The sequence below is a fragment of the Calonectris borealis genome, chromosome 19 (assembly GCF_964195595.1).
Source record: "Calonectris borealis chromosome 19, bCalBor7.hap1.2, whole genome shotgun sequence".
Taxonomy (NCBI): Eukaryota; Metazoa; Chordata; class Aves; order Procellariiformes; family Procellariidae; genus Calonectris; species Calonectris borealis.
This window is the reverse complement of record NC_134330.1, coordinates 1,294,981-1,318,595: the sequence shown is the minus strand read 5'-3', so window position 1 is coordinate 1,318,595 and position 23,615 is coordinate 1,294,981. Positions and strand designations below refer to the sequence as shown.

General features: G+C 40.0%; 2 protein-coding genes across 48 annotated transcripts in view; one reads left to right on the top strand and one right to left on the bottom strand.

Moving 5' to 3' along the window:
• The window catches only part of LYRM9 (LYR motif containing 9), a 42,559-nt gene extending 34,194 nt beyond the window's left edge, over window positions 1-8,365 (bottom strand). For 4 of the 44 annotated variants that reach the window (XM_075168259.1, XM_075168240.1, XM_075168264.1 and 1 more), the window contains exons 1-3: window positions 4,159-4,457; window positions 3,971-4,079; window positions 1,233-1,526 (exon numbers count right to left, since the gene is read on the bottom strand). The gene's annotated coding sequence lies outside the window, so the exon portion shown is untranslated. Of the gene's footprint in view, window positions 1-1,232; window positions 1,527-3,970; window positions 4,080-4,158; window positions 4,467-6,855; window positions 7,118-7,787; window positions 8,012-8,054 lie in introns of those variants that run through there. The other 40 variants (XM_075168246.1, XM_075168267.1, XM_075168252.1 and 37 more) reach the window with 34 other exon arrangements.
• A 442-nt stretch (window positions 8,366-8,807) lies between these two features.
• NLK (nemo like kinase) overlaps window positions 8,808-23,615 on the top strand; it is a 65,375-nt gene continuing 50,567 nt past the window's right edge. The window contains exons 1-2 of one of the 4 annotated variants that reach the window (XM_075168226.1): window positions 8,808-8,861; window positions 9,665-10,416. In XM_075168226.1, the coding sequence (XP_075024327.1) occupies window positions 9,959-10,416 (458 nt within the window). In that variant the 5' untranslated portion in view covers window positions 8,808-8,861; window positions 9,665-9,958. Of the gene's footprint in view, window positions 8,862-9,013; window positions 10,417-23,615 lie in introns of those variants that run through there. The other 3 variants (XM_075168228.1, XM_075168227.1, XM_075168229.1) reach the window with 3 other exon arrangements.

Sequence of the window (23,615 nt, the reverse complement as noted above, 5' to 3'; positions counted from 1 at the left end):
GCTTCGCATTCCATTTCAAATAAATACTACCAAAGTCTTATCAAATATACGGATATAATTTGTTTTTCGCATCTGTGATGACCTAATAAAGCACAGGCTTCAAGTTGCACTAATTCTAACAAATCTTCTATGTAAACTTACGTTTAATTAGCATTACATTATCCCAGTTTACTGGGATCACACTCTGAAGACAATAATTGAATGAAATGTTGTCATGAACCAGGCTGCAAGTTTGTTGTTTCCTATTAGTTTCCAGAGGTCTTGGTCTTGTATATATTCTTGACTATTTGTGTACGACAAAGAAATATAGTAATATTGGCAAGACCACAGAGAATAATCACTACCCTGTACCTCACAGAAATACTGTTTAAGTTGCATTCTCAAAATTGCCCTGCTGTAATGCATAGGTGTGCTGCTGCAAAGACCTCAATTTAAAAATTACTATTTGTTTAAGTGCTTCCATAATGCATTGTTCTTTTTTTGATACTGAATGCATATGGTCTATTACAAGACTCAAGGAACTCTGACATGGTGAAGGATTTATGAGCTATTATGCTAGACAAAATCAGTCATTACATAAAAAAGCACTAAGAAGCTCTCCAAACTGGAAATAAGGCGGCGTGGAAGGGGAGGAGGAAGAGGAATCAGAATCAGGTTGGACTTTGTGCTATCATTATAAAGCTAGAGCAAAAAAAACTAACTGGTATTTACAGATACACCATCACCTGCAAGAACTTAACAACCTAAAGGTTTAATCTCCTACCCAGGACTTCACTGAATCATATGTACAGAACATTGGGTCAAAACACAGCTAATCTGACATAGCAAGTTGTTGCAAGCATTTTGTTTCAGTGTAATTGAATGCAGGACAAGAAATAATCATGACCATTAGCCATGATGTTGGGAACAAAACTCTTAGCAAGAGGCACACAATCAGAGAAGCATACAATCAATTCAGATCAACTCAATTGTTTTGTTCAATTTGTTGTCACTGGCATCAATGACAGAACAAAAAGCTAACTGCAGGACAACCAGAGCAGGAAGTCAGGTCTCTGAAAGATGGTGTTTCCAAAAATACCACCACAGCAACAGTATTTTTTATTCTGATTAAATCTACAACCCAGAAAATTCAACATATCGCAAGTACTGGTATCTTAGCCTCCTTCCTCCCTCCCCCATCACTGAATAAATGATATGGCAGAAACAAAGTGCTTATATATTATTGTACCTACTTTAATTTGGAGGAAAAGTAAACAACCTGCTTCTCTCCCCACTCCAAAAAACATTATTTAGGGATCCTGCTCACACAAAAACAAGTCGCTTGTAATGGTGTTTTCAATTCTCCACCTTTTAGGGAAGATAACATGCTGTGGAGCTATTTTAAGAACATCTCATTCACAAAGGTCTCCAATTCAGTCTTCAGAGACAGAGATGATTTTCTTGCTGCTTCAACATCTTTACTGGCATGACATTTGCTTCAGAGGGAGTTCATTTGCTGTTCCAACATCAAAATGGAGCAAGAGCAGCTGCCAGGAAAGGGATAAAAGGAAACACTGGTGACAAAGAGCAGCAGGGTCATTTCTGGTGCAAAGAAATGTAGAACAGAGGGAACTGCAGAACTGTCACTTTCTCCAAAAAGCCACAGGGGATAAAGACCTCCCCTCTACCTCCTGCAACTGGCGTTTAGCAGCAAGAAGGAAAATGAGACAGAAAGAACTAAACAATCAGGCTGAAGTCTTTAAATGGCAAATTATTATAAACCAACTTTAGGCACCTGAGCACTCCCAGTTAAAGCCAAGCTCATGCTTAAGCTCTGCTGTGAGCAAAGAATTCAGTAACTCCTTCAAAAAATTCAAAAGAAAACACTTTTGGCTAGAAAGCACTACAGGGTATGGAGCTCAGTGTTTTGGAGGTGACATTCTTTGGGATGAATTCAAGCCCTGGTGCTAATCACAATCTTCATATTTGTATATACAGTACACCAAACAAACTTGGGACAAAGCTGTCAACTGCAACATGACCACCACAAAAACCACGCTGCAAGAGCCACAAACAGGGCTGACATATCAATGAAGCAAAATAAGTGCCTGTAGAGTGTGATCTCCAACATCAGCAATATGCAGTATCTTAGATGACACCAGCTATCATTTATACCCATTGTCCCCTACCCCATATCTTAGTCATATCTATGCAGCTCTACTGAAGTAAGTACCATTCCTTCATTTTCATTGCTTTTCAAAGAAGAAGCCAAGTTCCCACATTGCTGCTTTAAAGATAAAGATGAGGCTCATCTTGGCCAACATGCCTTTTTGATAGACTAACAAGCATACGCTATGTCATCCACTTGGTTTGACTACTTGATTTTTCCCCCCCCACCACCTTCTTATTAATACATCGCCCAGAGCAGGACAGGGATTTGTGCCTCATTCAGCAAGATGAGCAGAACCCTGCCCTCCTCTTAGATGAAGGCATACTGCCATCCTTGCAAACTTTAAGACACAAACCTTTATACATAATCAAAGTTAAAACAAAATATTCTTTTCCTCTGCTCCTCGCTGCATTTTATTAATAGATTAATTTATTCTTTTCTAGTTCTGCAGAGAAAAGGTTTTAAAGATGAAAACTCTGGAAAATTATTCTTTGCAAAGAAAAGGACTAATACACATCAAAAGGAATTTTAATCCTATGATATTTTGTGTATATTAATGCTTATTCTGTTAGGACCACAGTTTATTTAGAGCATGATATTTATCTGACTAACCAAACCCCCTCAAATTCACAGGCATTAGCACCATGTTTATGACACCTTAAGGGCTTCAGCATTAGGATTTATGAATAAAATATTACCAGGGTGCTACAGAATACTGAGGACTGCAGCTGCAGAGTTGTATATCAAGGTATGTGTGGGCTTGTCAAACACCCACATGATAAATTATCAATAGTGCAGCTCAGAGTACCCCTTTTGTGAATGAGAGACAAATCTGTGCAAGCATTTTATTATTCTTTGTTCCACCTAATGTTACTTTTTCTGCATTAAAGGATCACAAAAAACCCTACATGAATAAGTGCTGAAGGACATTCATATACAATACTCAGCCATGAAATTAAAAGACTTATCCTAATATTCAGAGCCCTGTTTTCACAGGTAGTTCTTGTGGTACAAGAAAAAACCCACAAAGCCTATGTCTGGAACTGGACCATAACATTTTATACTGTGCAATATGACACAATCTTTTGCGGAGAATTTTAAGGTTAAAACACTGCTGAAGAGCAAAGAAACAGAACTGGCTGATTACAAATTGTCTTCCATCCCTTGCCCTTATGCAGAGTGCTGTCAAAAAGATTATACCCCTGCAAAGCAAGTGGCAAATCCAAGGGGAAAATAAATCTCTCAAGAGTCAGAAAAGACTAAACTTAATACAGTAGATTTTCAAAAAGGGACAAGTCTGTGCCCTGTGTTTCTAATGCACAGTATTTACTTTTATATGTAGTTTTTAAATGAGTTTAGCAAAGAGCACCTGACAAATCTAGATATACTAGCATTCAGTGTTTGATACTCAAACAGCAGACTTGCTACTGCTTTACAGCACTCTTACTGTGAATAAAATAGTAAGAGACAGATGCATGTCCCCATGAATAACTGTCTTCACTAGTAAAAGATTAGAATTGATCTGTCATGTTTCATCAGCAGTAGTCACCAATCACATATCTCCATGCATCACTGGGGATAACAAATTAGTTGCAAACAAACTGGGCTTTGGCAAGATCTAGAGCAATGTCTCTACCTGCCCAGTTCAAATTACTATGGTTAGATTTTGCCAACTCACTCATCAAGCAGCTCAAGCTCATTGAACTACTCATAAAACACTCTTGCTCAAAATTATATGAGCCAGGTCTGTAATGAGCTCCCCCTCAGCAGACTTATGCTTCTTATACAGAGGCATTAAATAACAAGGAAGCACTGACTTACAATAGGACATGATGAATTCGCTCTGCAGCCCTGTTCTGAGCAGGAGTGATTCATGTAACTAATGGGTAACGCTTTCAAGTAACAGACCTGTACTGAGGAAACAAAGGGTCTATTAGAAGTTGAGCACTTTGTCTGCAAGTTTCATGTTTCCTTAATATTTTTTTAAAAGGTTTTTTCCTTAAACATACCTCCGTATGAATCAACTGGATCTTGTCCCCCCTTAGCTTTCATAGCATGAAGTGCTTAAAAAGCAGTTAACTGACAGTCTTAAGCTTCACAGCATGACAGAGGCCAGGGACACCAATTAAAAGTGTTTAGAAGCCCAGTGTGGAAGGAAGATATACTTGTTAGGGTGGGTCATTCAACACTGGCATCTGACATAACTCCATATGGACACGTAAGATAAGTGTGTCCCTTCAGCTGCCATCTCACCAGTCTCTTACCTCATTGAAAAGAGCTGGTTCAACTTCAAAGGGCAAATAAAAGATGGATAACATGGTTGTAGCATTTAGTTAAACTAAAATAAATTAAAAAATAAAGTGACTCCCAGGTTTTACTTACACTTTACAGACATGAAAATTGGAAAGCATGGTTTGTAGTAGTCCAGTCAGAAGCTGTCACGAAAACTGGTGACAATGCCAGGACTGCAACTCAATTCACTTCAGCAGCTCTCACTGCTGAAAATTAATCTACATGACAGTGTCTAACACCACTTGTAGAGTATTTTTAAGACAAGACACTTATTTACTCACGTACAGCCAAAAATGAAGTCACCATGGATTTGATTCACTAAAGCTAATAGAAAGAGGTTGTATGACAAATCAATAGGAAGTCGGTAAGTTTAGATAAACGTGTGTGGGGCGAAACTCTTTATGCTGAACATAGTGTTCTGGTTCAGGCAATTAACCCTACTCACCAAACAGCGGACCTAGGTGTTGCCCCAGATCACTTGGCAATACATAAGTAAGCAGTCAGACTGAAGGCTATCTGAGCTGATGGAACTGGTTACTTTTTTCTTTGAGATTTACTAAAGACAACCTCTATCCAAAAACTAGACATGGCTGGTGTTTGATGATAACCATAAAGAAAGGGGGCATCAATAAACAATACAAAACTTTTTCAACAGTTTAGCTGTGGTATTATTTTTTAAAGAAGTCTGTTTTTCATAAAAATACAGGCAACATTCATGATATTGTAATGCATCATGTGATACTTGCAATGGAAAGCTGCACATATGTAACATCCTCAACTATGGCAAAGATGCCAAGTACAATCCCCATTGTGTTGATCCTTCCTTAAAGTAATAAGGATAAAGAAACAGCAAGAGCTTCAGCTGGTACTTCCCTCAGGTTAACTGGCAACTGGTCTGCTCATGAGGAAGTGTAAACAGATGCTTTAAACACTAATGAGAAGTGGATCTAATTCCCATCTTTTCAGGAGCACAATACTTGAAAGAACAGGTTCTCAGGGTCACAAGCTGCTCCAGGGGAGATGGCTACAAAGCTTTAAAATATGCTACCAGAGATCTAGGCCTGAATTATTCCCTAACCACTGCAAAAATGAGTAGGTAAAAACACCCTGCTTAATATTAAATATTGCTGTTCAGAAGCTTCTCTCTAAAGGCTCCATACAGTCAATGGGGAAAGAAATGTGAAGGTGATGTCCAGGCACACCTAAATTAGACTCCTCCAGGCAGGAATGCAGTATACCTCTTTACACTTTAACAATAAGGAGCCTACAGAGATTAGGCTCCTAAATTAGCCACCAAAACTGCACATGTCTATGAACTTCTCAATAAGCAGTCATTACAAAACTTTCAGTTTATGCTAGAAAAATGTTGACTTTTTCCATATCACTGAACACTTTGTTCATGACCATAAATTCAACTATAGTCCAGTGGCAAGAACAAAGTAAGTGATTTCTTCCCTCCCTTTTCTTCCCAACATGCAGTTGAAGATGACTGATTTTCAGCAAATACACCAGTAAAAATTAAACTCTACCGAAAATCAATTGTTTAAAGACATGCGATCCAATTAACTCAGTAATGTACCTAACAGAAAAAAAAAAATTAAGATGACACTTTATATTTGGACTTGAATAATGCCGCTGAGACATTAATGTGCAAATACATTTAGAACCCAAGTTTCCATAGGATTATTATGCAATTCTCAGAAAGATTTTGCAGTAACCGAGAAAGAAAAAGTCCATAATGAAAATGTGTGGGAGAGCTTTAAAAGCCTTCCAGTCCTCACAGCACTTCCCTATGCCCAGGCCCACCCAGACTACTTTGTATCCGCTTCCTTCCATTGTCCCACGCACCAACACCATACCTCTCCAGAGCCTGAGGGGAAGCAGAGACCAAAAGAATCCTTGGTGCATGCCATATTCATATTCACATTAGCAGTTTATCAACTTCAATAAAAACGTCAAACAAACAGCTAGAAATACAAGTTCTAAATAAGCAGTCTGTCTCTTCTTCCAATGTGTAATACTATAAAATGGCTGTAAACCAAATCTACTCTTGCTTACTTTCTTTTTTTTAAAAAGTTATATCTCTGTTTTAAAAACTGTAACATGATAGCAAAACTCTACTATAATTCCAAACCGGAATATTAGCTAACAACATTTCAAAATGCAACAGAAACAGTTTTAACAAAGAAACTTGTCTTAATTCCTGCAAGACTTTTCTTGTTTACATTCTCAAAGAGCAGACAAAAAGCATCCCAAACTCATTCTTAAAAAGATTTTACACTCAAGTTTCAGGAATTGCAACAGGCTTTCACATTAATAGTCTCTTTCCCCCATTCTGTATAGAAGTCCAATGATGTTGTTCAGTTTTTAGAGAGACATATAGAAAAGAGAGATCACAGTACTTGATACTGTACCATCAGGGATTTGTTGGTAACAACTTCAGCAATGCAGTTGTACTAATAGAGTTCTGCTAGTCATTCTTCCTCTGTTCAGACAGGAACCAGATGCAGAAGGAAAGGCTGTCAGCTCACCCATAACAGGGGCACGAACAACTTCACCATCAGTCATTTACTTCTTTTGGAACTGCTCACCCAATTTAATCATATGAAGGAACCTCTTTATCACTATCACAGTTAATTCAACTCCACTACCATCACGGGTAAGGCTTTGATAACTAGGAGTTTTTCTGAAGTAAAACTATTAATCAGATATGATTAATATTCACACAAGAAAGTAGAAAGTGTTAAAACCATCAAATTTTTATTAAACTCTATGTTGTAGGGAACCACACTGCATTCTCCAATCATGCAGATTGATGGCATAAGTTAACTAAAACAACAAACCACAAAAAATATTTTTGTCCTAGGTTAACTTCACATTTGAAACCTAACTTCTGAGCGTGTTAATGAGCATGCTGCAGCAAGCCTCAGAAAACCAGACTTAAAGAAGAGTTGGTTATAGTATCTGCTACCAGCTATCTGCTGAAAAGATGTAAAACCTAATTTTTTTTTTCCTCCTGATCTAAGGGAAGAGGAAAGCTCATCCTGTAGTGTGACACTGCTTCCCACCTGCTCCTGGAGCCTACAGTCAAGGCTCAGGGCCAGCACTCTGCACTCTCCCCAATCTCACTTGCTTCAAGCCTTTAAGGTAAAAGGCCTTCAAGCTTTACCTTCTGGTCTTGAAATCGAAGGAAAAAAAAAACACCAAAAAACGCCAAAACACCCCACCCAGTCCCCAAAAAGCCCCCCACGCATTTCGAGGCCAGCCCCCGTCTTTAAAGCACATTCGCCTTTCCGTTAGCCCAGTTAGGCAAGCTTCTTTTGCGAAAGACAGCTTTAGTAATCACCTTCCTCTGCAGAGCGGGACTGAGGCAAAAACATTTACCTCAGGAAACCGAGCTCCTCTTCCCTTGCTCGGCTCTGGGCGGGAGGAGAGCCGGCTGACCCAGAGCCAGCACAGCCCTGAGGGCCCCCCCACCGCCCCAGGGGCAGCTGGTCAGAGGGCCCCGGCAGAGCCACGACAGCGGGCACAGGCCTCCCCCGACCGCAGCGGCGCTCCCGCCCCGGCCGCGCCCCGCTCCCCCCGGCCCGGCCCGGCCCAGCCCAGCCCTCACCCCTGCTCCCGCCGCCACCCCTCAGCGCCCACAGTGACCTCCGCGCCCCGCCGCGTCCTTATCTCACCCCGCCCCGGGAGCGCCATTGGCCCCTCCCGCCGCTCATCAGCCGGCTCCCCGCCTCCCATTGGCCAGCTGCCCACCTGCAGACAGGAGCACCAGCGACTTCCTTGTCCGTCACCCGCCGCCTGGCGCTGCGATTTGAAGAACAGCGGCGCCTTTAACGCCCATCGCCGCTAATCACTCGTGAGGAGGGCTGTCAATCAAGCCGCCGCCTCGCCTCCAAGTACTATTGGCCCAGTAACCCCTTTTCGGGCTTTCGTTTCTCGTCATTGGCTAATTGGATCGGATAGGGGGCCGCGATTGGGCAAAAAGCAGGTCTTGGGGGCGGGACTCGGCTGAGGGAGAGAGTCAATTGGCCAGTAGGCCGGAGCGGCACCATGTGATTGGCAGGAAAGGTGAAGAAGGCGGGGCCACCCGAGGTGAGGGTTGTGTGAGGTGAGGGAATCTCGCGGGGTCTCGCCAGCTCTGGGCGCGGAGGCGCGCGGTGATTGGGCGGCGGGGGTCAAGGGGGCGGGACTGAGTCAGGGAGTCTCTGCAGCGGCCGAGCCCTATGGGCCGGCCGAGCTGGGTCCCGCTCGGTGATTGGGTGGGGGCGGCTCTCGCGGAGCCTGGTGGGCCGGGTCCGATTGGCTGCGGGCGGGTGTCGGGCGCGCGCCCCGCATGGGGGCGGAGGGGGCCGGCGGGGGGAGGGCAGGCCGGGTGCGCGTGCCCGCTGTGCGCTCCGCGCTGGGGCTCCGTGAGGAGGTGAGTGGCGGCGGCGGCGGCGGGTCGGGCGGCCGAGGCGGCGGCGGCGGCCGGGGGGCGGAGCGGTGCAGCGCGGCGGGGGCCTGAGAGCCCGCCGCCCCCCACCTCTGCCTGCCGCACGCACGCAGCGGAGACCCCCTCCCCCCACCCGGCCCCGGCCCTTCCCCGCCCCGCCGGAGGGGGGGCTGCAGCCGCCGGCGCCCCCCGCTGAGGCGCTGCCCGCCGCCGGCGCTGGGTCAGGCTGTCAGGGCGCCGCCGCCGTCCCTCGCCGCCCCCATCGCATCCTCCCCCTCGCCCCTTTATCCCCGGCCCCGCGCTCTTCCCTGTCATTCATTTGTCACTTTCCCCGCTCCCATTTTTTTTTCTCGCCCCGTCTCCCTCTCGTTCCTCCGCCGTTTCCTTTTCTGCCCCGTCCCTTTCTCTTCCTCCATCTATTTTTATCTTCTTTTCATCCCCTCTTGCCCTCCCCCTCCTTATCCTCGCCCTCCTCTCCTCGCTCCTTCCGTCCCTCTTCACTTTTTCTGGGTGCTCGTGTGTGTTTCAGGCCTTCACGGAAAAGTTGCAAACTCCCAAGGTTTTTTTGCTGTATTTGAGGGAGCAGGTGTCTGAAAGGAGGGAGCTATGTAGGAGGTGCCTGGGCGCTCAGGGAAGTTTCGAGGAGATAAATGGAGAGGATGTGGGAATGGAAGGGGTAGACCTGTCAGTCCTCTCAGGGTGTCCCAGGGGAGAGACTCTAGATCCTCCTTCTGGAGGGAAGGGGGATTGATCACTGTATCTCTTTTTTTATTAAAAAAAAAAAAAAGTGAAGGAAAAAACCAAACAAAACCCAACCCAGTTGCCCAAGGATGGAGTTTCAGTAGCCAACCACAGCTGGACTCTTGGGGGAAGAGGGTTCGTGCACTCTGGCTCACGCACACATGAAGAGGTTCTCCAAATTGTTTGGCTTCATGAAGAGATAAGGCCAGTTGAGCTCAATGTTTTTAAAGGTGGGCCGTGTATGATGAAACCCAACTTCTTTTAAAGTGTAGCAGATTTCATTTTTATGGCCAAATGACAGCTTGACCCAGTTGTTATCCAACCAAAGGGCATTTTTTTGAATGTCTCTTTGTGGCACAACAGCCAACGCAAAAATGATGGCGGCTTACAATGGCGGTACGTCTGCAGCAGCAGCAGGTCACCACCACCACCATCACCACCACCTTCCTCACCTCCCTCCTCCTCACCTCCATCACCACCACCACCCTCAACATCACTTGCATCCAGGCTCTGCAGCTGCGGTACATCCCGTACAGCAGCATGCCTCTTCGGCAGCTGCGGCCGCAGCAGCTGCGGCCGCGGCCGCGGCAATGTTAAACCCAGGGCAGCAGCAGCCATATTTCCCATCACCGGCACCGGGTCAGGCCCCTGGACCAGCTGCAGCAGCCCCAGCTCAGGTACAAGCTGCAGCAGCTGCTGCAGTTAAAGCGCACCATCATCAGCACTCACAACATCCACAACAGCAACTGGATATTGAGCCGGACAGACCTATTGGATATGGAGCCTTTGGTGTTGTCTGGTGAGTAGAGAAAAAAACTGAACCGATTTTTCCTTTTCATTTTTTACCAGATCATAATTCATTCTTGTTTTTGTCATTTGAATCAGAATACAAGAAAGCTGCTTACTACAAATTTTTTTACTGGTTCTTCTCTGTTCTTAGAAAGTTGGCTTCGCTTGTTTTCGTTGGCAGAACGAGGTTGAGAGGGGTGAGGAGCAACCTCTGACTAACAGGCCGCGCCATCAGTCTCTTTTGAGACAAATGCAACATGTTTATATTCCTTCTACGCATTTTATTAGAATATGTATGTTGTGTAGCTAAGCTGTGCTTCCTAAAGTTTCAGGTTAACAAATGAGCATTAGAATATATGTTTTGACCTGACTTGAGAGTTAGAAATTAAGAGCGTATGAAAATGTCTTCCTTCTTCAGTCACCTGTCAAGATCTTTGTCTAGGAGACTGTTTGACCTGCGGTAGTATGCTATATGCTACCTGAAACGGAATATCTGAACTTTGCTCTCCTCTCATAAATGTAAATGGGGCTTTCTGTCATACTGTAGTACTGCCTACAGTCTTTTTATTCTCCCAGCCGCTGTTTCAGAGGATTCTGTCAGTGGAACGTAATCTCTTCTAATATATTTTGTGACCACCTTAATATAATCATAGAATCATACAGGTTGGAAAAGACCTCTAAGATCATCGAGTCCAACCGTCATGTATGTAATTGTTGCCCTTCAAGATCACTGAAGCAAAGCCGGTGTGATTTCTTCTTTTTTTTTTTTTTTAAATAAACGGTTGTCAGTTTACCGTATTCTGAAATGTTCATTAGAAACATGAAAGATGCCTTGGTGGTGTTTTTGAGAGCAAGCGTGTTGCAGCACACTTCCTGTATCACAAATACAAAGTTTGAAGTGTGCAACTGTGTCGTGTCCCTACAGAACTTTCCACATTCAGTCGACAAGGCTTTCTGTGGTGCTTAAGGAATTTTGCTTTAGATACTGTCTGTACTTCAATTTTACTGAGATAGAAGTATTACGTGACTGGGGTTGCAGTCTGTACCAGCATATGGTGGCGAAGTGCTTTGCAGGACAGGCCTCAGAAGAGCAAGACACGCGATTCCTTCGTCCCAGCCCTTAACGTTGGTCACTCATAACCAGACCAGTGTTTGTAATAAAATCATGTTTTCTAAGAAGGCTGAACAAGCTGCACAAACTAGGCGTAGGTTAATGTTACAGTTGATCTTGCGTCCCTTAATTCAGAAGGCCTAGGGAATTAATTTAAATGCTGAAGTTTTCAAAGTCAGAGGGGTGCTGTTGTACAGTTAGCACTGCTGTGATCTTGCTATGGTACAGTATAAAAAAGTCGATATCAAAGAATGAAAACTGACAAGAAATCTGCTGTAAAAAATTATCCAAAGATTATTTCCATCTGTTCCTATATTTTTTGATCAAGTGTGGAGTTTTTTTAACTTAATTGTTACTGGCTTGCTTAAATTTAGATTGTTATGTAAGATCAGACCTTGTTATCATTTCTACAAGCATTTTGTTTACCTGTATATGTTTCCCAGGTCTTTATTTTCTCAGTTTTATTTGCCAAAAAATAAGGTGCAGAGAGAGATCTGCTTTCACAATATTCAGTAGAATAAAAGGTCAAGCTTGCATATTTAAATATAACATCAATAAGAATGCTGAGGGAAAAAAAGCAGTGTAGAAAGAAGGAGGGTCTGCTCTTGACTGACATCAGGTAGAACGGTGCCCAAAGTGTCCACCCATCCCGAGACCCCTGACCGTGCAACTGCCTCCAGACAAGCAGGAATTGCCACTAGTGGGACTGTGCTTGCAAAGTTGTAACTACAGCTTTTACTTCAAGGTAACAACAGCTTTAAAAAAAAAAAAAAAGAGGGAGGTTGTTGAATAAAATAAAAGCAGAAGCTTGGAGGTCAGATTTCCTTTGGTAAAGCTGTAAGGCTACGCAGACTGAGAATGTAATTGGCTGAAGTTCAGTTCCTCTTTGCTCACATATATTTGAATTCAGTCGTCACTGTTAGGCTCTTGGCATTTCGTGTTAACTTCTGCAAGTGAATGCAGACTGAATTTAAGAGTCTGTAAGCAATAATTAAACTGAATTTTAGATTTCATTCGAAATGTGAAAGAATGCCTGTGTAATTTAATTTTAGCCACGTGAGATAATGCAACTGAACATAAACATTGATTTGGGTATTTGTAGTTTAAGTTGACTTAGACATGAAAAATGTATACTTTGGTACAAGCGTAACACAGAATTTTCAGTAACATAAGGCCTAAGCTAATTTTGAATAAGGATTCTGTTGCTTATCTGTATCTCTTTCTGAGCATGTATTGGCATTAACAGATAACTGAAAAGTTCGTATCTGTACTTCTGAGGGAAATGGATGTTATTCTACAGACAGTTTGAGTATTTGAAGAAGCAGTCTTTCATCTTGCTACTCAGATGTGTCATTGCATTGTCTAGAAAGATACAACTTATCCTACAGTTAAGTTTAGCTCGTCAAATAAGTAATCAGTAGTGTGTGGTATTGAGTTTCCCATTAGCTTACTGAGAGAGATTTTGACTTGGCAGTTGAATTAGCATTTGTCATTAGTTCATTTGTCTGGTACTTTATGATGTTTTGGGGTAGATAATGTGCTGCTGGAGTTTTTCACTCATGAAGAGCCAAAGCATTGTGCTTCAGCATTTTCATTATTAACTCATGCGTGCTTGTATTGCTGCGGCTAGTATTTGTATACACAAACTGTATCCTTGCTCATCTAATCACCATTACGTTTTAAATCAACTATCCTTGGCACGTCATCTCCTTTGACTACATGTAGATTTTAAAGTGAACTTAACCCAAGCTGGCAAAGTAGAAAAGAATCTCTTGAACAACTGGCATTAAATTGCTATATTTATCTGTTTTCATTGTGCTTTAACATAGAGTAAAGATGTGCATATTAATGCAATACCAAAGCTTGGTGTTTCTGAACTGTGACAAAAGCGGGGGGGGAAGTTGCTGTAGCAGGAAAAGATGTGTAGGTACCTTCCCCCAGGTTCTGCAGATTTGCTTAACTGTGCTCTAGTTTGGCAAATTGCCACGAACCAAGTTGCGTACCTAATTTGCTGAAAACAGAGCAATTTGCTCTTTACGTCTTCACTGTTAACACATTCTTAAAGTGTTGAAAAAAATCCTGATTTTAGTTTCAGTAACAAGCTCTGTTTGTGCCCCATGTTTCAAATTGTCTATCTGATTTTTGGAAGTCTTGTGTATATTTTAAGAATAAGGAGCTGTCCTTCGCAGAAGTGCTCCCTGTTTTGCTGGGGAGACATGCTACTGCCATCTGGTGGGATTCTTAATAAAATAATAAAGATAATAATAAAATATCAGTTGAACCTGCCAAGGCGGGTAGGTTTTGGAGTGAGGGGTAAAGCCTTTATACCTCTGCAAGAGGCACTCGTGCTGTTTTCATGCAGGATTCCTAGACCAGTGAAGAGGAACTGCAACTTCTGTGGAGGTAGACAGGGAATAATTACTTTTGTTGCTGGTTCAAGATGTTAATACTCCCACTGAAATTTTATGAAAATGTCGTGTTGGTTGGGATATATCCACTCCTGAGGGATAAGAAACTATGACTCTTTAAGGTGTGTGGGGATTGTATTTGTCTTATATGTGTGTCTAATTTTGAAAAGTTACTGTCATTCATCAAAGATTGTGACATCAAGCAATCTGTTTTATTATTATCAAAACTATGTTAAAAGGCGTCTCTGTGGGAAAACTGTTACAAATGATAATAGAAAAAAGTATATGAATTCTTTTTTTTTTTTTAAAGTCCCGATTTAGACAATTTTAAATTGCAGTGTGGTTTTTAATGTATTCACTTCTAATACCTTTTATTCAGAAAGTCAAGCAGCAGTATAATGTTCCAAATAGTTTGGCTGTTGATGTTGAGGTAGGACATTATGTACAGGCTGCCATAACTTTTAAAGGCAGAAATAATTTAGCCTAAATCTACTGTTCATTCCTGGCCTTCAAAGGTCTGAACTCACTAAAGTCGTTACTAAATAAAAATCGAAAGAATATTGCATACACTTGATTGTTGCCTGGACCCTAGAACTATTTTAAGAGGGTTTTATCACTATACTGATACTAAGCACAGCAGTAGGAAAGATGTTTCCAGGATAAACCGATAATCTCCTAAATGTTACTTTAAAGGAACGTGTCACGCTGAGCAAGTATGCAATATAGATAATTGTTTTGGACAAAATTGCTAGAATGTATATTAGAAAAAAAAAAGATGTTACTTCAAAAAAGTACGATTAATGGCAGGATAAGTTGCCCTTCTGATGTCTGATATTGCTGCGAATCACGATGATGTTTTGCATAGTTAATGCAGATAATAATGCAAAAGTCCAGTCTGGTAAGCATTAAAAGTTTAGTAAAAGCTGAATTATGAAAATTTGTTTTATGAGACCCTTTAAGACTTTTGGTGTGAGAACTTTTTTCTAAGCTAAAGCTGTTTGTATCATGATCTTTTTCCAATCCCTCAAAACTCACCTGTTAGTGGAAGACAGTACTTGAACATTAGGAAAATGTCCCATGTTAATTAGCATTTAGATTGTTTGCTTTGCTTTAAACTATTTCATCTGACATTTTGTATTAATCTAAAATGACTTTTTTGTTATTGATCAAAAAAATACAAAAGGACTCTAAAGTTTAACCTGGAGCTCTCATTGTGAATGAGGCTGAGCATAAATGGGGAACTGTAAGCAGGAGGTGATACCTCCAGTAGGTGGAACAGAATATTCACCAGAATTGGATAAAGAGGCTCTGGAAGGAGTAATCCACACCAATAATGTCATCTGGAGAGAAGATCCATACAAAACATTCAAACTAAGCAAATCCAAGACAAATCCAAAGAGCCTTTTAAAGTACTGATATTACAGCTGGCTAAGATGCAACAACAGTCCTAATCAAGAATATAACTCAGGGTTTTTCTTAGAAGTGGAAAACATCTACAATGTGATATGTTGATTTTTGGTGTAGTGAAATTTGCTTTTAGAATGGGCAACAAAATTGTTTAAAATTAATAAATAAAATGGTCAGAAATAGTTTTAAAAAAATCCTTCCAAGATATTTGGAGGACTTGGTTGTCTGTTGTGTTTAGCATTGCTGCTGATCTTCGCCCATCTAGGTAAATATGAAGCTTTTCCATTCAAATGATGCATCTGCTTTGTCTGCATAGACTCACAGAAAAATGTGAACAGAAGTTTCCAGTTAGAAAAGATTACTACTGTTTAGTTCTTTCTAGTTCCATGCAAACACTTTCCATTAGAAGCTGTGATACAAATGTCATTATAATTGCCTGACTTCTTGTGGATGACATTTTTAAAATAATGTCGCCTTTCATTGTTTGGACTGGGTAGAGTCTCTTTGCTGCTAGTGGGTACCGGACAGAACCATTCCAGGTAGGAGCACTGTACTGAATACTGGCTTTTTTGGTTATCCACTTTTTGTGTTACACTTCAGTGAGTTTTTCTGTTGTCCTAAGAAAGAGACTAAGTCGTTTTTATCCAGTTATTTCTTGGAGGAAACCATGAGGATGCCTGAGGCAAAAGAGGCAATACTGGCAATGGGCACATTACAGAGCAGAGTGTGTATTGCATTTCACACTTACCATCATAATTTAAGGATCTGCAGGTGATTATCTTTAATCGCTATGTCAGTATTTTTTAAAGGATTGCTTTATCTAAATTGGATTCTGACTCTATTTGTGAAGAAATATAGTAGAACAATGACCTTATTCAGTTTTTTTTATATGGGAAATTTTGCAAAGCTTATATGTTTAAGTTGGGTTTTTTGGTTTGTGGGTTTGGTTTTTTTTTTTCAAATTTCATTAAGAGAAAAATTCTGTTAACATTTAAATGACTATTCCCCAAATGTGCTGAATTAAATGAAATTGATATAATAACTCCTTGCATTTAAATTAGATGTTGGGAATTAGGTGAAATTCTATCTAAGTAATATATTAGATTGTTCATTATTGTCTTGTAAGATGATGCAAGAAGGAAGGAATGTGGATAACATTTTTTTTTCCCAAAGTTGGGCAAGGACCATTTCGGATAAATTAGTTCACTGTAAATTATGCCAAGGTCAGCATTTCACAGGTCGCTTGAAATGCATGTTGTTTGCAGCACCTGCAAATCTTGATGTTGTTTATATCCACATACAACTGTATGCTGATAATACAGTTAGATCATGGTAGCATTCAGTATTTTCTCTTTCCTCTGAATTCTGCAAAAGTTACGGTGGAGCAGCTTGTGACTGGATCTACAATCTAATATTGATTTTTCAGAAGACATATTTCAAATGTTCTTTTCCCTTCTCCCCCCAAAAAACTCTTTTCACCTTTTTTTAAGGTAATGTTTAAATTATTGATTTCACTAATCCAAAATCACAAATGCCTTTAGTGTTTATAAATGGGTGAAGGTGTAAGCATTCATACCAACTGTATATGATCAAATAGAGTAGTAAATAAAGGCAAGTAACAAGTGTGTGTGTTGTATGAGGCTGCTTGATGTCACTAGGCTGCTTGATTTCTTGGGGGAACCATGGGATTGAGAGTGAAAATAGCTTTGGGCAGGTAAAGTAGAAGGAAGCCTTTGGGATATGTTTGAAGTGCTTTTTGATGACTTGTAATGGTTGTATCTGGGTCTCATGTATCTTTAATCCTCTGGAAAGTTCTGCCTTCTAGTCTGGAATACGTAACATTCAGCTTTTCATAGGAGAAAAGCTAGCTCAAAGTTGTATAGAGCTTACTTAAACTGAATTTGTGTTTATTAAAATGAACAATAATTTGTTAATATAATTGGTAATATAATTTTTAAAATGGCATATTAAAAAAATCCACAAAGAACTGTAATTTCAGTGTTAGAAAATAAGAGAATTGAGAAGCTGACAGTCTGCAAAACTGAGCATAGATGAATGAGTTTTATGATGGAGGGAGATGTTTGGGGGAATAATACTGTATTTCTATAGGCTCCTGTATGTAAGTAGACCCATCTGTTCTGTATTTGAGGGTTAGCTTTTGAAGTCCTGTTTGTCTGAGTTGTTTGTAAGCAAATACTGAACAGTAGCTTTGCTATTAGATTTTGTATACCAATGAGATCTAGCTCCCAGATTTTTTTACATGGAAGTTTTGGTTACTTGAGCACAGCATGCCTTTGGTTTCTTAATAAGAAAAGTTGCAGTGGAGCAGTCGAGTCTCCTTTTTACACAGAATGTGAAAAATTTTCCCCCCTCTCTATTTTTGAAAGATTGAAATGGCACATAGGGAATGCTGCAATCTTCTTGCATGATCCCAGGATAATTTAGTTGGGTGGACCGTGCAGCTGGGTTGCAACATTTAATCCGTTTACATCTGTATTCTGCTTGGTCTAGCAAGGGTTCTCCATGCTGACTATGTGGTGGCCACCCCTACAACCATTCCGGTGTTCCGAATTGCGTGGTAACACTTGTATTCTCATACAGTACTTGGTATAAGGTATGCTGAAGCAATGTTAATTACTTGCTAGTAGCAAGATTATGTTATAGGACTGTTCTGACTGGTCCAAATAGAATTTCAACTGAGACAAAGAATAAATTAATTTTTTTCTACTTTTGTTGGTTATACCTTTGCTGTGTTTAGATTTCTGTTAGTCTGATTTCTGTGCTTATTTCCTAACTCTGGAGATTTCCTGAGAATAGAACTGGCTACTTTGTTGAATTCATTGAAAAATGAAAGTCCTTGGAACAGAGAATAAGATGATACGGGGGCAATTTAGATTTTAAAATCCTTCTGGAATATGAGAAGTAATGTAAAAACTAGGATCTGTACTCGGAACAGCTCCTAGGGTTTACTGAAAACCCATTTATTTCTAGTCAAAAGAATTCAATAAAAAGAAGCTTGGCTCAGTTACTGCAATTTCCTCTGTAACCTTTAGAATCTAAGAGTAAGCACTTGATTAAAGATTAAGTTATAAATATTATTATGAGAGTAACCTATCTGAAAATGTTTGGATTTTGTGTCTGAAATTCAAGTATGTAATATGCCTGGTACTTACTTAATAGCTGATGTTCATTTTGAATTTCTGTAATAGATTATTTAATGGCTGCGATCAATGACTATGTTCTCTACTGCTTAGTACAGTAGGTATGTACAATGATATAATCGCTTTCTGTAAAGAAAATATAGTCTCAGTTTCTAAGCTGTAGCTTGGATTTATGCCAGTTTGAGTCTGTCCTAAATTACCTGTAAAGTTGGGAAATTCTTGAAGTAATAAATAATGGTTTTGGGTAATGCAGCTTTAGTGTTGATTACACTAGTCAACAGACTCATTAGCACTGGTGCAAACTGTTGAGTTTGGAGTTGAATAGATCTCCCATGTTACCAGTTATGGAAATAACCGTATATGGTGATGTGTGTGCTGGAGATGGATGGGAGCAGAAGCCTGTGGAGCAGAAGAGTGGGAGCTTCTAGGAGGAGAGACTTGGGATGGGGGTGGGTTAACTGGAAAGGCAGGACTGAGGACATGGGAGAATCCCTGCTGCGTGTGAAATATCCCATTGGCCGGGGCCAGGACTGTGTCTTGCACCTGCACTGATGACATTTCTCAAAGATGACAGTTACCTTGTCTGGGTTGAAATAGTACAGATTGGTTTTCAGACACAGGAAGAAGTTTTATAGCTCTCGAAGTTGTCTGATGTGGATGGGTTCAGCTGTTCTACAGACAGTTAAGTGCAGTCGGAACGGACAGAGCCCCAGTGTTACAATTTGAAAATACATCACGTAGTAGATTCTGTAAGTTTTGCTTTACTGTGAATCGAACTAACTATTACATCCAATTTTCTAAAAGTAGACCCCTCAGTGAGGTAGTAGATGCTTAAATGAAAGGGGCTTATGACAGGCAGTACAAATATGTATGTAAAGGATAGAGTCTTATGTGGTTAATGCGTTTATTTATTGATAGTAGTGTTTGACCATAACAAGCAGCAACAAGGAAAAAGTGAATGCGAGTGGTAGTGGATGGGATGGGTAGTGAGTGGGGTGGTAGCTAAAGATGGTACAAACCATAGTAATTATCTGCTATCTAAATACAGAGAGGTTATGAAAATTAATGTTGTTGTTGTAGCAGTAAGCCATGCTTTTAAAAAAAACAACATAGGTAACATATTTTCTTGATTTTTTTTTCCCCCACTGTGTTCTGACTGTCCTTTTCATCACTTCCACCCCTTTTTCTTATTTTCCAGTATTGTCTGTGGTACTTTGTATGAAGTGTAGCTTATCAACAGCATGTTTAAATGAAGACAATAGTGCTTAGATAGGAGGGCTAAATTGTAGAAAATAAATACTGCTTCTCTGTGGAAATTACGAGAGCTCCATCCATAGTGCATCTTAGGAGTAACCTGGAAAAGAGCAAAGTCATCTGCTCTATGGAAACATTTGGCATTCCTTAGTATGTCATATATGCCATATGAATGGGGTACAGACTGGCCTGTGGATGTAAAATGTGTGCAAATACCTGTGATTCAAGCAAGTAGATCACAGAACTGAGTATCTTTTAGGTAAATCCCCAACTCGCCTGTGGTCAGATACACCCTAACTTGGCCAAAGTGTAATATATTAAAATTATTAAGGTACTGATGCTTTTAATATTTGGTTATATATTGTAGAGTACACTGAGAGCCTTGATCAATGAAATTCTCAGCGCATTTTTCTAGGTTTCAGAGTTCCGTAATTTTGCTACAGATTGCATACTGGGAGTTTCAGTAATCATGGAAAAAATGACAGGTGTGTTCAGCTGAACTCAGGTGTGTAATGTGTGAGTGCATACAACATCGTATAAGTGCAACATTGGAGGACACAAGTGCATACAACCTCGTGGAAGAGGGAACAAGAAACCAGACAAACTGCATTAGGTGAATACAGCCTTTTACCAAAATGCTTTGCTATTCAATACACCAAACACCAGAACAGTCTGGACTTCATTTTCATACTTAAAGCTGTATCTTCTTTTGTTATGTGAGAGTGATGGATAAATGAAGGTAGACTTATATCAGCCATGATATTAAATAACTTCCGTGGCTCTGGCTGACTTTGGAACGTGGCCATGTACAGTGTTTGAAAGTGCTTAGTAAGAATTTGAGCTTTAATCATGAGGACTGTAGCAGAATCAGTGTGTCCTAGTAGTATCGTTCTTTAATTTCCTGATGTGGTATTTTTCTATAAAGGCTTGGAAGCATATGTGTGTGAGTGGAATTTTTATGCTGTTTATGATGTTGGATGTAACACCAGAATGGTTACAGCAGAATTGTTTTGTAGAATATGTACTTTGATAAATTATCTTCTGTTATTTCTTTAATTTTCTGAGAACATGGTATGATGGTATTCATATGTAATTTGAAAAAAATAAATTCAGAGCTTTCTGTTCAAGAACTCTTGCAGGAAACTTTGTGGAAAAGTAAAATATACTGGGAAATGTAGGAATCCTTGGACTCTAGAGAAGGATTTTCTTTCCCCCGTTCTCTTTCATATGCAAATGAATTTTAATAGGTGCAAAAAAATTGCTCACCAGAGAAACTGGTATTTTAGTTTCCTTGTCATTTTGGAATGGTGCTTTTCCAAATTTTAATCCTAAATCTATTCCTGGTTTCATGGCAATGTTTTTCTTCATTATTCTGGCACCACCAGGCGGTGCTCTTATAGTTTTCTTCATTTTGTAAGCTAAATGTAGTGTCAGAATAGAGCCTTTGCTTAATGGGAGCAATAAAGCTGAGGATGATACTGAATTGATGGTCAAGTAGTTATTCTGGCTTTGATCTACATTATTAGTTTTTTTCTGAAAAGCTATGACTTTCCCTTCTCTCTTGAAAGTGTGCATAGGGTTTTTAATTTCAGATAATGCATTTTATTATTTTATTTAATATAAATTCTTGTAACTATTGAAGAATGTTTGTCTATGAATAGCAAAATTTGTTCCATAAAGGTAGTAGCAATTTTCAGAAGTGAGCAATCTTCTTCATGTGAAGTAATTGCTGAGATCTGCGGTAGCACTTGTTGGGCTCTGCACATGAGACTTGAAAGCCAAGCTAGTTGTAGATTAGGAAGGAGAAAGTCTAGCATGTGGTCTGGGTCAGTGGACTTTGTTTCACTGAAAACCATTTTATCTTTCTTTTAACTGTTTTGGTTCCTAATTAATAGGTTATGATTTATTACAGGAAATACAGGAAAAGTTATATCACAGTCCATCTTGAACCCTTTTCATTTATGTATGGCATTTCTGTCTGGAGTGGAAGCTCACAGTGCACTGATTTCTGAATAGAAGTGTATGACTTTCTGTCTTTTAACAGAGTACCTTTTTGGCTTCCTGCTGCCTTCATTTTTAAAGGCTCTTGACAACCGACATGAAACTATTTGAAAGCCCTAAATAAGAGCTTTTTTCCCCCCAGAGATTACATAGTAAGCAGAACAAAAGCATGGCTAAAAAGGCTGTTCTTGTAGAGCAATGTAACTTTTCTTTGGAGGTTTCTGTAAATTCTTGTTGGCTCATTTACTTCAGCTCTCTTATTTGGAGGCAGAATATCTTGCAGGTAAGCTTTAAGGAAGAAGGAAGAGAATATATTGGTTATTCCCAGATTGCTTGCAATCCATCTTCCTTAATTTTATCAATTCCTAGGTAAAACGAAGAAGAGAATTTTCTGAATCTCTTAGTGCTTTCTGACTCTCCTGTCTTCTCCCCAAGTGCTTTTGAAATCCTGTAGACCAGACCTCCTTGATGTTGATTTGTAGCTTGTGGGTATGTTGATGAAGCAAAATTATTCTTGTTGTTATTGTTCTGATTGACTGAAGGGACATGTATTAAATAGGTCATGGAAAGACATGATATTCATAAAATTAATATGCATAATGTAATACTGCACAAGGTTACAAATGTAGACTGTAGAGAGTACTTAGCGTCCAAGTATGCCTTAACTTCAAAGTTATTGCATCTGGCTTGAGCGGTGGCTAACAGTTTAGAAAGGTGCATCTGCAAAGTAGCTTTTAACTCTTTGTGGACGTATAAAAAATAATAATAGTCAAAACAATACAAGAAAATTGAGATGCTGGTTTTTTGGGTTTTTAAACAAAAGTGAGGAGTATTCCATTCAATTAGGATTTTTAAGTCATGATTCCTATTTCAATTGCAAGGACGTATCCAGAACAAACAAGAATAGACACAGGCTGAATGTGACGTCTTGGAAAATGAAGGTCTGCCAATAGTTTTGTTAAGGGCACATGTCCTCGAAGTCAACGTTCTAGAAACTAATCTTGTTAACATGAGGTACAGTTAAAGGACAATGGAGTTTAATGGTTTATGTTTTCTTGTAGTTCAGCATATGTAAACGGGGAAAAAAAAAGCAAACACAAAAACAATCAAGGGTTGTATCAAGAAAAACACCCAGCTCTTAAAGTGAAATAAACACAATGAGTAATAACTAGCATCTACCTTATTTTTATGTCTAAATTCAAATTATTGGGGAGAGAAGCTCCCACATAATAATTGCTGCTAATTTAAATAGGGAAAACTCTGCTTTTCCTCATCCCTTATTCCTTTCACTGTTTTGAATTGACTGAATGAATTCACTGTTACTGTCCATGATGTTTTCAGATTTTTTTGTATGCCTCATCCTTGCTGACAATTATAGTAAATATCTGATTTGAAAGACTCAGCTTTAATTTAGGAGCTGCATTTGGTTAAGGATGCAGTTTCACAGCCATGTTCGTGGCAGCCCATCCGCTGTGCCTGAACTAGCATTCATGTGACAGTGTCCTGAATTGTTAGTCTTCTGTTGAGTACTGCTTCACAAGTGAATATTCAGAAGATGAACTGGAACAAAAGAATATGAAATTAAGACCTGCTAGAACTCTTTTCAGGTTTAAATCTTAAACCCGTTAAAAGTTGCCATTTATGATCTGGCAGAGCAAGACATTTATCTTCTCTATATAGATCCAGACTGCTTCTTGACAGGGAGAGTCTCTGTGCACGTTCTGTGGAATACCTCTGTGTCAATGGCTAAGGAACAACTAGCACAGATCCTGCATGCTGTCAGTCTTTATGCATAAGTATTCTAATAGAGAATATCATAAAGCAATACTGATAGGCAAAAAATTTTTTTTTTTAAATCTATTTTACC